Below are 16,547 nucleotides of genomic sequence, written 5' to 3'. Positions count from 1 at the left end.
TATGCCTTTTACTGCTGTCTGGACTTGTTTTGCAATGCTATGTGGTGGGTTGTTGTGTCGGCAGTGCAAGGGTGCCAGCATTGTCAACAGTGTGGGAATGCTGTTGGCGTTGGCAGCAATGTGGTGTTGGTGGCACAGTCCTCAGTGTTAGAGAAAAGGGTGGTGGTATATTAAGCCCGCTGTCCCAAGTCAATGGGAAACTGCTCTTTGGCTGAGAGTGGTGGCAGATGGCTCTCTATGCTAATCAGTTGCTGACCACTCATTTGAATGTGACTTTTGAAATCTCCAGCCTGCCTGCCGCTGCCTAACCTCCGCCTCACCACTCCTCTACAGCTCTGCACCTTCTCTATGTAGTAGCTGGTGGCAGCAGGATGCAAAGTGAATATTCTGCCTGACATCTCCCTGCTCTGCACACTAGGATGCCCTTTTACTGCTGAATATTTGCTGATATTTCCCTGAAAATAATTGGTTTAGGGAGTTAGAGGCAAATATACAGTTCCTCTGGAATGTACTGTATGTACAAGGGATCGGAGAAAGCAGGGAGGATGATGCAGCTCCTGCCTGTGCGGACTGTCTGTGCGTGCGTGTGTGTGCAGTACACAGAAACCCCTCCTGGCTCCTGCGGCTGCCTGTACTGCTGGAAGCAGAGGAAGGGAGGAAGACGCACAGGACTCAACTGTGCAGGTCTGAAGGGCTTCATGCTGCCAGCGCCGCTGCCTGTCGGGCAGAAGGGTACAACGGTATCCGGCAGCAGCATACAGCCCCACCTCGGCGCTCACTGCAGACCTGTCAATGCTGGCTCCTCCAAGCCACAGCGGGGTCTGCAACATTATAGTTACGCCACTGGATGCTGCCCAATGTATCAATATTTGGCAACATTGTCTCCCACAGCTAACGCGAATACACAGTGGCGTACTCACTTACAGAGTGCATGATCCTGCTATTTCTGCCCAGCTGGACAGTGTGTGTTATACATCTACAGGAACAGATTGCACAGGACCCCAAGTCTCCTAAAGGAGGTAAAAGTAAATATTAATCTATTGTGGGCTTGTGCAATATTAAATCTTCTGCATTATTGGGAAAGTTGGACTTACCAATCCCCCAAAGAGGAGAACTATTGCAAAACTCCAACAACTACCAAAGGCTGATTATCAGTGGCGTAACTACTGTAAGGCAGCCCCATCTGCCACTGGGGGAGCAAGCCACAGTGGGGTCTATGTGGGCGCCAGCACCCACTGGACGCACTGACATACTGCTGACAAGGCGAGTCAACCACAGCGCAGGTGCGGCCATGGCAGAGACGACAAATCCCCCACTGATTCAATTGACTGTACACAGAGCCGGCTATTGTCTACTGTGTACAGGATGGGCGTGCTGGGGCGGCCTGGGATGCATCTGAGCCGAGGAAAGCAGCAGTGTCTGCTGGTCTCTCTTCATCTATCCTGCTTCAGCTTCTCCGTTATGCGTGTGACGTCATCACGCCACACTCTGGCGAGGAGCCGGGTGGGGGGGTCGCCACAAACGTTTTGGCAGGGGAGAGCAAAATTTATAGTTACGCCCCTACTGATTATATTTTACCTATTACCTGCAGGTACTGCTTATAACAGTCTCCCATATACAAAGGGTCTATTATCACTCCCTGGAAAGTGAACGTAGTCTTTATGTTTTATGGTGTAAGTCAGTGTGTCTTTTTTATTGATTTGCACATTCTTTGTTTAATGTATAATAAAAAAAAAAAAAATAATTACAAACAGATTCATTCATTGTTCCACAGTACCCTAAGCGCCCCACTTTTACTTTCTATTTTCTAATCTGTTGGAGGTGGGCATCCCTCCTGGTGGTGGCAGCTGGAGCACTGGTCATACTCTGAGTTTCTCAAAGCGCCTGAGATTTTTTCTCCTTCATTACACCTATATACGGCCCTGCATTTATTGTTGATTGGGGGTGCGAATTTTGGCCTGGTAAGCGGTTGTCCTGTGTGGCATGAGACTTGTTTTTTTGGTGCAAATGATTTGGAGCTCTAATATTACAAGTGCTTGCACAGTCCTGCAAAGCCACCACCCAGCGCTTGTAGTCACCAGCCATGTATACGCCCCAGTTTCTGCCCAGTTTTGCCTACTTTTGTGTCCGCGCCCACATAACGCCTTCTTTGCTCGAAATCGTTTGCAAGCAAATTTCTGCTTGCGCGGTTGCGTGCGTGTACGGTTGAACAAACCTGCACGTGCGCATTGCGGCTGCTACGCATGCGTACTAACCGAAAACTCGCGCTCAGTGCCAATTCCCGCCGGACCAAGTCAACCAGAATAAGGACCTATGTGCATGAGATGCATTCATTTGTTTAATAGTGAAAAGATTGACCACTATTGTTCAAAAGTCTACAAGTCAACACATTAAAAAGGTCGACGCAAGCAAAAGTTTGACGGGTTTTTCAGGATTTTTTTGCCATCCCAGGGGGCATTTAGGTAGAATATAAAAGTGCCCGAAGCATAGCAAAACTGTTTTTTGTTTTGTTTTTTAGGCAAAGTATGTTTAGCTATTTAACTTTGAAATATAGATTTCATTACATTCTTCAAAACTGTGCACAGTAATTTGGAGGCAGTTTTGACATAATGGGGGAAATTTACTAAGAAAAATTTGTAAAAGAAAAATCGGAGAGGCGCGGAATATGAACATTCTGCGCTTCTCCGGTTCGCTGGTGCCGGGTGTCATTTTGTTAGTTTGCCAAGTACCGGAGGACTACTGCGGAGAGAAGAGGACAGATCTAGAATTTCCTTTCACAGGTCCCCTATGGATTTCGCCGGACCCCTGGAGCCCCGGACCCAGGGACCTACCTACAGGCTCAAGATAGGAAAGTATCAGTATGTATGGGCTTTGTATGTAATAAAGCTTTATTTTTCTTGTGTGTCAGTGTGAGTTTATTTGACAATTTTTACTATTGTGAAACCACAAGTGCCAGCGGGCCCTTTAATGCCCCGCATGCTGGGACTTGTTGTTCTCCTAGTCCCAGCTTGCGGGGGAGGCTTGCTGGGACTCATAGTTCCACAGTATAAAACAATAGTTTATTCTATTTTTTTACACTGAATCAGCCCGGTGGCCACCGCTCCTGGGCCACCGGGGTCAGCACCAGGCTTCAGCAGCTTGGGGCAGCATTGAAGCAGTACCTTTCAAAATTATGTGGAAGATAATATACAGCACTTAGACGACATAAATCTATGTTGGGCGGCATCTAAGCCCGTCATGCGGGGCTGTATTATGGCTTATGTAGCAGTAAAACGAAAAACAATACAGAAACGATATGCAGAACTAAGTACGGCGGTATCAGTAGCATATGCAGCGATGCTGAGCGACAATACTCGGGAGACCCGCCAGGTATTTTTGGAAACAAAAGCACTATACGATACCGTATGTACGGAAAAAGCTCAATATTACCTAGACCTTCAAAAACATAGGTATTTTAGATGGGGTAATAAGGCTGGGAAATTGCTAGCATCGGTAGCCAGAGGACACCGACCAGCAACCCGTATCATAAGCATAACCTCAGAGGGAGGGATACAGAATAAAAGGACGGAAGAAATAGCGGACGCTTTTTTAAATTACTATAAAGGACTTGTACGCACCACCCCAAGATCAACCAAAGCTAGGGATGGACTTCCTGAGAAGAGCCAAACTCCCTAAACTAACAAAATTAGAAAGTGATGCACTAATAGACCCAATAACAGAAGTAGAACTCAAACAAGTCATAAATAAACTATCAAAAGGCAAATCACCAGGGCCTGACGGCCTAAGTGCGGAATACTATAAATTGACGCTACCAGAACTGATGCCACACATGCTTGCCTTCTTTAACTACATCATTAAGGGTGGTTCACCCCCGATGGGGTTCAACGAGGCAAGAATAATTGTGATAAAAAAAATGGGAAAAGATCCAAATCTGGTGACATCGTATAGACCGATCTCATTATTAAATCAGGACCTCAAAATCCTAACAACCATTATTGCTAACAGATTACAGCTGGTTTTGCCGAAATTGATTCACCCGTCACAGACGGGATTTTTAAGGGGCAGATCTTCAATACATAACATCAGGCAAGTGATAGCGGCATTGGCACAATCACACTCACTAGCTAAGGGAAATTCCCTGCTGGTGAGTTGTGATGCCGACAAGGCATTCGATCGAGTATCCTGGGCACATTTGTTAAGGGTATTTCATACGCAAAGGCTGGGAGTGGGATTTATCACTTTGTTTAGGAACTTGTATTCTTCGCCGACAGGGGTGCCCATTATCCCCTCTACTATTCAACATCGCCATAGACCCACTTATTAGAATCTTCCACTCCCAAACGGAATGGAAGGGGATACAATTCGGAGCCGTAGAGTTAAAGGTATCAGCATACGCGGATGACCTCCTGTTATACTTTACAAATCCACAGAAGGCCTTTCCTAGCCTTCTAAGGACGTTGAAGGAGTTTGAGGATATATCAGGATTTATGGTCAATAAAGCAAAAACTAAGGCATTGGCATTGCATAGAGAGGCAAAAATGGGATGGACACAGGACTTTCCATTTTTATGGGCAGACCATCACATTACATACCTAGGGCTAGTCATAACGGCAAACCCAGCAGAATTGTACCAGGTAAATTATGTACCGGTAATTAAAAAAATTGGAACAGACTTCCGGGCATGGCGGTCTTTACCGCTATCATATATAGGGAGATGCCAGCTGGTTAAGATGATATCATTCCCTAGATTGCTATATGTTATACAAACCCTACCCCTGCTGATTAAAGACCCTGACATACAATTACTAAACAGAGAGATCAGTAGATTTATATGGGAAGGAAAAAAGCCCCGAATCTCAATGTACAAACTAACCCAACAAACTTCACTGGGAGGTATTAATCTGCCATGTATAAAGAGTTATACAGTGGCAGCAAACTTTAGATACGCGGTAGATTGGATACACGCAAAAGAACATTATGTAAATTTGGCAATAGAACAAGCTTCCTGCCCGGAAATACCACTGACAAGTTTGCTGCATATGAGGCCGTCAAAATACCCGGCAAAGGTAGCAGACAATCCGATGCTGATGGCAACCTGCGCAGCATGGAGGCTTGCTCATGCTGGGCTGGGAATGACATCGCACAATACATTGTTCCAATCATTACTGTATAATACTGAAACAGGAATGCCAACCTTACAGACTTAGCAGACTTGTCAAGAGCTATGAGCGGGCAGGAATGAGAACTCTGCACAACGTTATGAACGAAAACTGCACAGCGGTCTTGTCTTACCAGGGGTTATGCGAAAAATATGTTGAGATATCAATACCCAGATTTGCATACTTCCAATTGAGAAGTTATGTCCAGAGCATTACAAGAAAAATAACAGTTATTGAAACTGAGAAAAATCTAAATAAAATGATACAGAGCATGGGGAATAAAAACAAAATGATTACAACATCATTGATATATCAACATATCAAAAAACAGATATTAGTGGAGGGAGAGAATATGGGGTTCACGAGATGGTCAGAGGACTTACCAGGTATAACACCACAAGCAATCTTAAAAGCTTTTGTACGATTAAATAAAACGTTAATCACCGCCACATATGCAGAGATGCAATATAAGCTGCTGCATAGGGCATATTATATGCCGAAAAGAAGGTGGCAAATGGGTTTAACATCAGACTCAGCATGCTTTAAATGTAAGGCAGCTGATGCAGACATAATGCATTGCATGTGGCAATGCCCAGAGGTAAATAAGTTTTGGCAGACGATCGGCGGGTACATATGGAACAGATATGAGATCAGGGTAGCGCTCACTCCAGAATGGGCCCTGTGGGACATACATACCCAAGTAAGGGAAAGAAATATAACCCAAGGAGGAAAAATATTCCTGGCAAAAATATTCGCCGCAGCACGGAAGACATTCTTATCGCAGTGGGTGTCAAATAATACCTTAACCCTAACTTTGCTAGAACCCCGGGTCTCGCACCTGTTCCATATGGACTGGCTTGAAATGTCTTTAAATAAAGAAAAGAAGGCGGAAAGATTCTTTTCTATCTGGGCACCGTATATTAAAAACATTTCTCCAACAACAAAAGAATCGCTAAGACAGGCAATAAAATTAACTTCTTGGTATAATGAAGAAACAGTACGCCTAGGAAGACACCCATTTTAAATAAACGAACAAAGATAAGACTTAAGTAGAGAGAAAGAAATAAGTAAACAGGTCTATGGAGTAAATATGGGGATAAAAGGCGGAAAAGATATAGAATATACAAGAAGGCCACAGCAAAAGACGCTGATAGCATAGGTAAAGCACTAGGTATTGCCGCTAAAGGATTGACAGGCATTACTGCCATGTATTGTTATATTTTTGTATTTCTGCTATGTATTGCTATATATATGCATGCATGTTTGTTATGTATTGCTATATACATGTATACATGTTTTTATATTTCATACTAAAGAAAATTAATAAAATATTTAAGAAATCTCCAGGTTTTTTAAAGCGGCAATCATTTATACTACTTTCAGACCGCAAATGCCGTGTCGCATACGGGATTAGGACACGGTTCCCATCCCCAGAGCAACACGGCATATGCGGTCTGAAAGTTCCGACACCGACACGGCATATTGCCGAGTCGGTGACGTCACATGGGGCGGAGCTGGGCGGCGGCGCGTCATCGGGGGCTTGGGAGGAGGCAGTACTTGGAGCTGACAGTGCTGCCTCCTCCATACTGTGAACGGGACACGGGTCGCTCGACCCAGGCACCCGTTCACACTGCACTTGACACGGGTCATAGCCGTGTTCAACCCTGGTCAATACCAGGGTTGAACACCCGTATTGCTCGACCCGTGGTGGCCTTTTCAGACCGCACCTTGACCCGTGTTGGGGCCGCAAGAACACGGCAATAACCCGGGTCTAGAGTGCGGTCTGAAAGCAGTATTACACTGCAAAACCAGATTGATTTTTCAGTGTAAATAATTGCTGCTTAAAAAAAAATGGAGATTTCTTACCAAATCTCTCTTTCTGAATCTCTCATCCTATTACATTTCACCCAGAATCTCTCTCAAAGGTTTGATAAAAGTCATACATTTATTTTTAGTCTTCCTTTGATGCCTACCCATTAAAGTTACAGTAACATTTGTTTATTTCCCACTGTGCTGCGGTCATTAGGACTAATTGGTTGGTACTTGCCAGCTTCCAATCTTCCATGGGTGGTGCTGGTGGCACAGAGGTTGATATTTTGGTGTCACAGCCCTGTGGTCATTCCCGTAGTCCTGACCGGAATCCTATCACTGAGTAGATCATTTTTGCATTGGATTGCTCTGGTTGCCTTGGTTTCCTCACACACACCCCAAAGACATTTATAGACTAAATTAACCCTGGAGTTAGTTTGTGTTATAGGATTTATACAGTGTATTGGGACTTCACGTTTAACAGGACATATGGGAGTGAATGAGTAAGGTGCTGGTACTATGTGGGTGCTGCATACCCTCCAACATGACCCATTCCATTAGGTACAAAATGCTCTGTTCCTGGACTTCCCTGCCAGTGGCAGATGTGAGCCTGCAGCACAATCCAATATTCAAAAAGGGGAGCCACACCTACTGCCACCCCAAACATCACTGTCCTGGACTTACTGGCAGTTGATGTGACCCCCCTCTTTGAATATTGGACTGTGCTGGAGTCCAACCTCTGTAACTGCCACTGGCAGCGAAGTCCAGGAACAGAGCATTTTGTACCTAATGGAATGGCCCATGTTGGAGGGTATGCTGCTGTATAAATTGTTGGCAGAGTATATAGCGGTGCTTGTGGTGTTGTTAGATGACGCACGTTTTGGAAACTTAACCAGGAATGTTGTTTATTTGAGTGAGCATAGACTTGACAGTCATCAAAGGGTTATCTTTGCAGGTATGCAGTATATAGCATGTACCAGCCATGTATACACCCCAGTTTCTGCTCAGTCAGGCAGGTGTGCACAGTGTATGGTGCAGGTACTGCAATTATCGTGTCCTGAGTATGCAGCAGATGGATGGATGGAGGTAGTCTCCTTTGGAGCAGGGAAGTCTGCACAGCATGCAGAATGTGCAGCTGGTCTGTGAAGACTATCAGTGGGGTAGTGCTGCAGGCATTATCTGCAGGAACTCTCTGTGAGACGGTGATTGAAGGGACAGCCCCTGCGGCTATGTCTGCCGGGGCACAGGCACACTCCCCTGTATAATAATGCTGTCCTATCTCACTACCTTGCACTCTCCGTCACCTACTGGCAGGGCACACAGCGCGGGATCACCTCAGAGAAGGGGTGCGTTGTCACTCTCTTCTCCCTTCACACAGGAGGCGCGTGGACTGACTCTCCTGGAAACTGGGCGCGCTATCTGCTTACTGGCAGATCGTGCTGTCAGGCAACAGCACACAGGGATGCCCACTGCTGGGAATGGGGACCGCAAGGGGACAAACAGCCTGGGGGGCTGTGGGGACAGGATCAGAGCGCACCATATTAACATAAATAACTGGTAATAGTAAATATACCATCACTTGTTTTGTCAGTTTCATGCTGTTGTATTGTGGCAGAAATAAGCATCAGGCGTTACAACATAGATTTCAGGATATTTATCAAATTCAAACTAACAAATGGTAATTGATATATTTTCTTTACAGCCTCCACTGTACCCAGCAGGCCTACAGTAACAACATCTGCAACTACCAGTCCCATCCCAACGCCAACTGTTCCTGTTAGTTCCACTAGTAGCACTGCAACCACCACAACTACCACACCAATACCTCCTACGACACCCACACCAACTCAAACATCAACTATACCCATTACCGTCACTAACATTAGTAGTACAACCCCTTTTACTACCACACCAATACCTCCAACGACACCCACACCAACTCCAATATCAACTATCCCTATTACCTTCACTACTATTAGCAGTACAACCTTAAGTTCCACACCAATATCTTTAACTTCAACAATCACAACAAAATCTTCCACTGTGACCAAACCAATTCCACCCACAACTAGTAATACTACAACACCATTAACCACACACACACCACTAGCCACATCTACTTTAACAATTACTACACCAATTTCACTCCCAACTACAACCAGAAACAACACCGTCACAGGTAAGAATATTTTATAATCAATTATAAGTATAATGGCATTTCTATCAAAAAAATACTTAAGGCCCCGATACACAGGTCCGATTTGGCCTGTTTTCATCTGATTCCGACGGATCGGGACAACGGATCTGATGAAAACTGGCGAAATTAAGGGCCAGATGTATCAAGCCTCAAAAAGTGATAAAATGGAGAGTGAGAAACCAATAGCCAATCAGCTCCTTCCTGTCATTTTTCAAACCCAGCCTGTAACATGAGAATTAGGAGAGGATTGGCTGGTTGTTTATCACTCTCCATGTTATCACTTTTTGAAGCTTGATACAACTGGCCCTAGATGTGTTTTGACATCCGACCCCATGTGCGGTCCAGTGCGCATTGGATTGGATCCAGGAGATCATATGTGCTGCACATATCATCTCCGAATTAGGCCCCCTCCTGGTGGCGGGGAATGGGGCCACATGCGATCCTGCTGCCCGGGGAGGTCCCAGGTGGCTCAAGGACATCAATGATCTCCAGATGTCCCGCAGCAGTGTATTGTGAATTGAGTGGAGAAGTTGTGGACAGCTATCAGTCAGCATACGCCTATCATTTTATAGAATGTTCTTGATAAATGCTTCCTCATTGCTGATTGGTAGCGATGGGTAATGTATCCACTGACCACTTCTTGACTCTTTTCTCTGCTTGGTACATCAACACCTATGTCTCTGGTGGGCATGACTGTGCCCCCAAGTGGGTATTTCTAAAGGCAGCTGACATTTTATATGCCACACACTGTAGAGAAACTTGCCCCTTATAACATGCAGCAGATCAAGACCTTCCAACTATGTACAATTTGAGGCAAAATTCCTGATAATGGGACTGCAAGACAATCACTAGATATTCTAGGTGTCCCTTCCATAAGTGGGATGGTTGGGAGGGAACTAAACACATAAATACACCATGTTTATGTTTTATATAGAATATGTCATCTAATAAACGAACTTCACATTAGTCACATAAACTGTCTGTTTGAATAATTATACTGAGTGCCAGCTGTTCTCATTTATGTGTGACAGCCCTAAATCTCACCACCACCACAGCTAGGGTGTCTGTCCAGAAAGCCACCACTGTAGGGAGGTATGGCACTCTCACTGTGGGGCAGATGTATTAAGCCTTAACAAGAGATACAGTAAATGCAAGGGTGATAAAGAGAGATAAACATCCAGCCAATCACCTGCTAACTGCCATGTTACAAGCTGTGTTTGAAAAACGTCAGTAACAAGCTGATTGGCTGGACGTTTATCTCTCCTTATCACCCTTGCATTTATCTCTTGTTAATGCTTAATACATCTTCCCCAATGAGTGAGCTGGTGCACCATGGAAATATAAGGGTGATTTCAGATATTTAAAAGACTAAGGGCCTTATTTTGGTTCATTCTTTCTGACAAAATCCTTCTTAGATGGGCAAAACCATGTGCACTGCAGGTGGGGCAGATGTAACATGTGCAGAGAGAATTAGATTTGGGTGGGGTTTTACTTCAAAGTGAGATCTATATTGCAGTGTAAAAATAAAGCAGTCAGTATTTTCCCTGCACAGAAACAAAATTACTCACCCAAATCTAATTCTCTCTGCACATGTTACATCTGCCCCCCCTGCAGTGCACATGGTTTTGTCCATCTAAGAAGGATTTTGTCAGAAAGAATGAACCAAAATAAGGCCCTAAATTTGTCATTGCCTTGTCCTATAGGCCACATGTCTTCAACCTTTGACCCTCCAGATGTATTGGAACTACATGTCCCTGCATGCCCTGACAGTTTTGGCATGCTCTTACAGGAAAAAATGTGGCAATGCCTGTTGGAACATGTAGTTTTACAACATCTGAAAAGTTGAACACCCATGCTATAGGCTAACCGGCTACTCAGTTTTGATATGCGCATGGAAATCATGAACTCAATGGGGGAACTTTACTAAGATGGGAATAAGACTGCACATGTGATGTTGGTATGGGCAACCAATCAGATCCTGTCTACTGTCTTCTAGAGGGTGCTAAATAAATAAGAAGTAGATTCTTATTGGTTGCCCATAGCAACATCACATATGAAGTCTTCTTACCATCTTAGTAAATTTCCTCCTATATCTCTTTATCTCTGTGAGTCCGCAGCGAGTTACAATAGTGCACAATGCAAACTTGGTTCTTGATCAACATGTTAACAAATATTTTCATTTTCTTCCTACAGCGTCGGATTCGATTCCCACATCCAAACCACGTTAGTATTCACCAGTCTCCTACTTTGTTACCAATATAATTGGAAATATACTTTAGGTGCAAAGCTTGCACAATTGTATTAAACCTACATAAGTCAAGGTTCATGCAATAGTCAAGTAAAGAAGGCAATCAGCCAATGCCCAGGTTGAGGGCAATTAGTAATGGTCAAGTAACTGGGCAAAAGTCAGGGCAGTTTCAAAGTATGTGCCAGAGACCAATCCAAGCGAGGTCTGGGCAGTGAAAATGCAGTATAGTCCAGCAACAGGTCAGTGAAGCCACTGCTTTACAAATGGTTAGTGAAAGAAACAGGAGCCTGCCCTATATCATCCAGGCAGGTAGATTGCATGGTCACCTTGAAACGAGCCCCATAGAGCAGGCATGTCCAAACAATGTCCCTTCAGCTGTTGTGAAACTACATGTCCCATCATGCCTTGCCACAGTTATGCTATTAGGGATTACTATGCTATTACTATGGCAAGGCATGCTGGGATGTGAAGTTTCACAACAGCTGGAGGGCCACAGTTTGGCCATACCTGCCATAGAGCGTGATGCAGCTGCCAAACGTTCTTCCAAATACCGGTAGACATATGGAGGTGCAGCTGAGCCCGCTGCACATTTCACGCCTGCAGTTTAGTGATTGGAGGCTTGCACAGGCGCCTTGCTGCAGGTGAAGGATGGGTTTATTATGAACCAGCCTGCAGCTACAGGGATGCACAACAGTTGGAGGGCCATAGTTTGGACATGCCTGCCCTAAATAAACTGAAAAAAAAAAAAACAGATGAAATGTAAATATCTTAAAATATAATATATATGAACAAAAGGAAAAAATAAACAAACATTTTATTAAACAAGTGAAATAATCTATAGATCCCGGAGTATTAAGAACAAACACTTACAGAGATATTGTATGGGATATGGTTGTTGGGTCGATATACATTGTGTCGACACCCTTAGATCGGCAGGCCATAGGACGGCAACTATAAAAGGTCAACACAGCTTATGTTGAAATAAACTATAGGTCGACATGATAAAGGTCGACATGGATTCTAATTAAGATTTTTTTTTTCACACCCTACCATCCAGGATATGAAGGGGCGGCCACCTGCTTTCCGGGGGGCGGGCAGCTGGGTGCCGCTAATCTAGGTCACTAGAGAGTGACTTAAATTAGCGGGCGCTACAGAAATCATTAGATGGTCTGTGAATGATTTTGGGCACCCACGCGCAAGGCTGCGAATGAATGTTTATGCAAAACATCCATTCACATCGCTACGGGGAAAAACGGCAGGGGGTCAGATGTTCGTACGGGTACTGGGCGGAGTAACATGGCTCACAAAGCAACGAAATACCACTGCTTTGCGAGTCAACCAGAATCAGGGCCTAGGTGTATCTGCCATTTAGATACCATGACCCATACAATGCAGGCTTGAGATGACTATTCAGTATAGTCTGTTTTAATATTTTAATTCTATACCTGTTGTTTGTTTATTATACACCCAGGAGCTAATTGTATATAGTTCACTTGTTTTATATTATTATTCCTAGTAGTAGTAGTAGGTTTCATATCTTTTCAGATATTTCAATTTGTATCTGTTACATTCATGGAGCACCACGGCCATCTTTGTTATCAATGCAGCTCCTTACAGGCTATGAAAAAGGGTTTAACCAATTAGTCCAAGCCAAGGTCGGCAGTCAATACCATATGGTCAGCAGCAAGAGTCATTAGTGACATCATGTTCACATAAGCAACACTGTTGTTGTTTTTTTATTATTATTATTATTATTCTTTAAACTTTTTCATTTACCACTTTACCATCCATGTGGAGTCCGATAGGGAACAGTAAAGTATGCCGAGTGCAGCGGTTGCTGTGCGAGGCAAGCAGCTTGAAGCTTAACTTGGCCAGGCAAGCATACGCGGTACACTAATTGTAGGTCCACATGCTCAAATCTACAAATTGACAATAACCCCCCCCCCCCCCCCGTAAAACTCATGTGTCAACCTTTTTCCCATGTTGACATTGTACATGTAGACACCATGATCCCCACCCTTAAGTCCAGGTGAGGGACATTAGTTGTGTTCATTACAGTTAAAATATGTGCCTTTAGTAATTACCATTTTGTACCTCTGTATACTTACACATGGCCTACCGGGAGAACAATACAGCCAGCCACTGACTTTTAGTTGAAGCATTGTCCTTTTTGCAATCGGAATATAAGCCATTACTACAGGTTACTCTCGTGTCACCCTTGTCATTATTGATGTGCTTGTTGTACCAATTGTAATGAGCTCACGTAATGGAAGTAACTGTAACAATGCATGACTGGACATGTAGCTGGAATCATTTAAAAGCAGGATTATAATTTCATAATCAAATGCTGTCAATGGTTTTTGCACCAAGCGATGGCTTCTCCCTTACGTTAATTTTATTTAGACATTTACAATGAAATGAACATTAAATACAATTTTAGAGGCATCATTTCCAGGTTCGGATGACCATAGTCACATGTGGACAAAACTGTAAAATGTAGGACGGAGCCAATACTATTGTGTAGCTTGCCTTGGCACAGTACCGGCTACTGCTACGCAATATAGGCCTCCCGGTGATGGCTATACCATCTGATTGGGGAGCACCTGTTTGTAGATAAGTGCCCCATTGGTATATCTGCTTGCTTGTATCAGGGAATGTCAGCATCACAAGATTACTGACTCATAGCATAAAACCTCTCAGCCTATGACAACTACACACATAACTAAGGACCAAGGGAGCTTGTGTAGTCTACTAGAATTCATTGAGAACTGCATTATTTTAGCCGTGGGCAAACCACCAAAATTTGCTAGTTGCCTTCAAATGTCAATTATTACTTAGCCCAAAATATGTTCACAACAGAGTGTGTCTTTTGCATCAAAACAATTTATAAGATTAGATTTAAGTGAGGCAATGGGATGGCATTGCTAGTGGCGTTCCCTATGTATATAAATAATATCCTTTTTTTTACTCTTGACGATCTTTTACAGCAGCCCAATGCAGCCCTCATAACTACAAACTCAACATTACCAAGGGTAACTGCACTGCTGAGGTGCCACTGACTAAGTGCCATGGATACTGTGAGTCCGAATCATGGTAAGTTATCTGTGGTCACACAACAGTTTAATGAACGACAGAGCAATCTCTTGTTGCTTCAGCATGAGTTATTTTCTAATTGGCTAAGTAGCACAGCCAGCCAGATGTTTGCATGCGACTTACGGAGGCGCTTAATCATATATACACGTCATACAATATGCACAGTCGTCCTGAGATGGCAAATTGTGCGGATATCATGCTTGTGTGTCCCCCGCCTAACTCCCTCCACTTTATATTTCTCCAGTACTTAATATATAGCCCCCTTACTGTATTATTATGCATACTTTTAATAGCTGTTACTGAGATCTATGTAAAGGACCTTTTCAGATAGTTCCCACATGATTGTATATAGTTTGAAGTATCCAAAAATATAAAGACAATTCACTTTTACCATCAATTAAATTATGTGATTGTGTAGAAAAGGAGGGAAGACTCAAGGTGCGTACACATGTGGGCAATTATGTCTAATATCGCTGGAAATATGGTAGCTGAGCGACCATATAGCCCGCGATGGCGGGTACGTTTTCTCCCCCGTACTGATCGCATGCTCCTGCGACCAGCTGATTTCCGCTGTCGGGCTCACCCGGCAGTTTCTTTTTCATCAGCGACCATCTCTGATCGCTGATGCAAACGGGACAGAGTGATAGATCGCTCATCGCGAGCGATATATCCCCCGTGTGTATGGGGCTTTAGATGCCAATTCTGATCCATTCGGTCCCCGTCGTGTTCACACCAGGGACTGATGGTTCTGCCCAGCACATATTCTCACATGCAGGACATCTGTGTAGGCGCGGTGGCGGGCCATGGGAATGGCCAGTGTTTCATGGGCATTCCCATGTAAATACTGCCAGAACGTATGCGGTGCGCTGGGGGCGGGTGGCAAAGGTCACATGATGTCAGCTGCCCGGCCAGTCTAGAGGCCAGAGCTGATTGGTTGGTTGTCTATCACTCTCCATTTTATCACTTTTGAAGCTTAGTGCATCTGGTCCTTCGTCTCCATTTGCGTGTTCATGAGAAATCATTTGATGGTCAGCAACCATTGAATGATTTCTCCGGGTGTTCCCCGGGGCGGCCTCTCTGGGACTCTTGGGCCTTATTCTATTTTTTGGAGACTGTACAAACAGAACTTGTGGTTCCCCCAACTCTCACCAGTTATGTTCCCAGTCTCCGCAATGCAAGAGTTGACTTGACATGGTTTATAGTAGCTAGGGAGTCACTATGCTTGTCTGTGGTATACAAGATGTCCAGCAGCTGTCTTTAACCAAACAGAAACAATGGGTTTAATGCCAACAAATGACATTTTGGTTCTTTGTTTTACAGGTATGAAGATGGGTGGGAAGCTCTTGAGAGCAGGTGCAGTTGCTGCATGCCGAAGTCTGCAGTAGAGAAGGATATAGAGCTACAGTGTGAAGGGTCAACCGATACATTAATTATCAAAATCAAGTACTTTACAGAATGTATATGTAACTACCACAACTGTCCGACTCCAGCAACTCCTGGGACCCTCACAGGATGACCAGAAACTCCCCCAATCTTTTAATTATGGTTCGCACGTCTGTCCGTGACATTCTGCCGTGCAAGCGGCAGTGCGCTGGCATAACAAGACCAAATGTTTATTGGTAGTTTTGTCTTAAATGTACTTCATTGGAAACTTCTACAACTTCGAAATTTTAACAATATATTTCAGATTGCAAAAAAAAAAAAAAAGTGAGAACAATTTATTCTGCACAATTAATTTGTATGTTTCCTACAATTAAATTTATTGTTCTGCACAAGATGCTTGTTCTGTGGATTCTTGTAGGTCATCGATTCTGAAGAGCAAAGAACAAAGCATCAAACAATGTACAAGGTCATAATAATGGTAACATTATTAAAAAAGGAAGCTTTTAAGCCTTCTTGTACGTAATACCCTCACACTTAAACAGGACCATACAAATAGATCACAAGCATAATATATTAACACACACGCTTGTGCTTTGAAGGGTCTATTTGCCAAGAGTTGATGGAGATATAGTGGACAGAGATTAAAGCACCAGCCTAT

The 16,547-nt window shown here is 43.9% G+C and overlaps 1 protein-coding gene across 1 annotated transcript in view; it reads left to right on the top strand.

Annotated features, from left to right (window-relative positions):
• The window catches only part of LOC146045080 (uncharacterized), a 127,494-nt gene extending 111,222 nt beyond the window's left edge, over positions 1 to 16,272 (top strand). Inside the window, exons 42-45 of the mRNA XM_083163764.1 lie at positions 8,671 to 9,147; positions 11,359 to 11,388; positions 14,401 to 14,506; positions 15,827 to 16,272. Of these exons, the coding sequence (XP_083019890.1) occupies positions 8,671 to 9,147; positions 11,359 to 11,388; positions 14,401 to 14,506; positions 15,827 to 16,022 (809 nt within the window). The 3' untranslated portion in view covers positions 16,023 to 16,272. The remainder of the gene's footprint in view (positions 1 to 8,670; positions 9,148 to 11,358; positions 11,389 to 14,400; positions 14,507 to 15,826) is intronic.
• The last annotated feature ends 275 nt before the right edge of the window (positions 16,273 to 16,547 follow it).

Source organism: Crinia signifera, chromosome 11, assembly GCF_055691185.1.
Source record: "Crinia signifera chromosome 11, ASM5569118v1, whole genome shotgun sequence".
Taxonomy (NCBI): Eukaryota; Metazoa; Chordata; class Amphibia; order Anura; family Myobatrachidae; genus Crinia; species Crinia signifera.
This window is presented reverse-complemented; position numbering and strand designations above follow the sequence as displayed.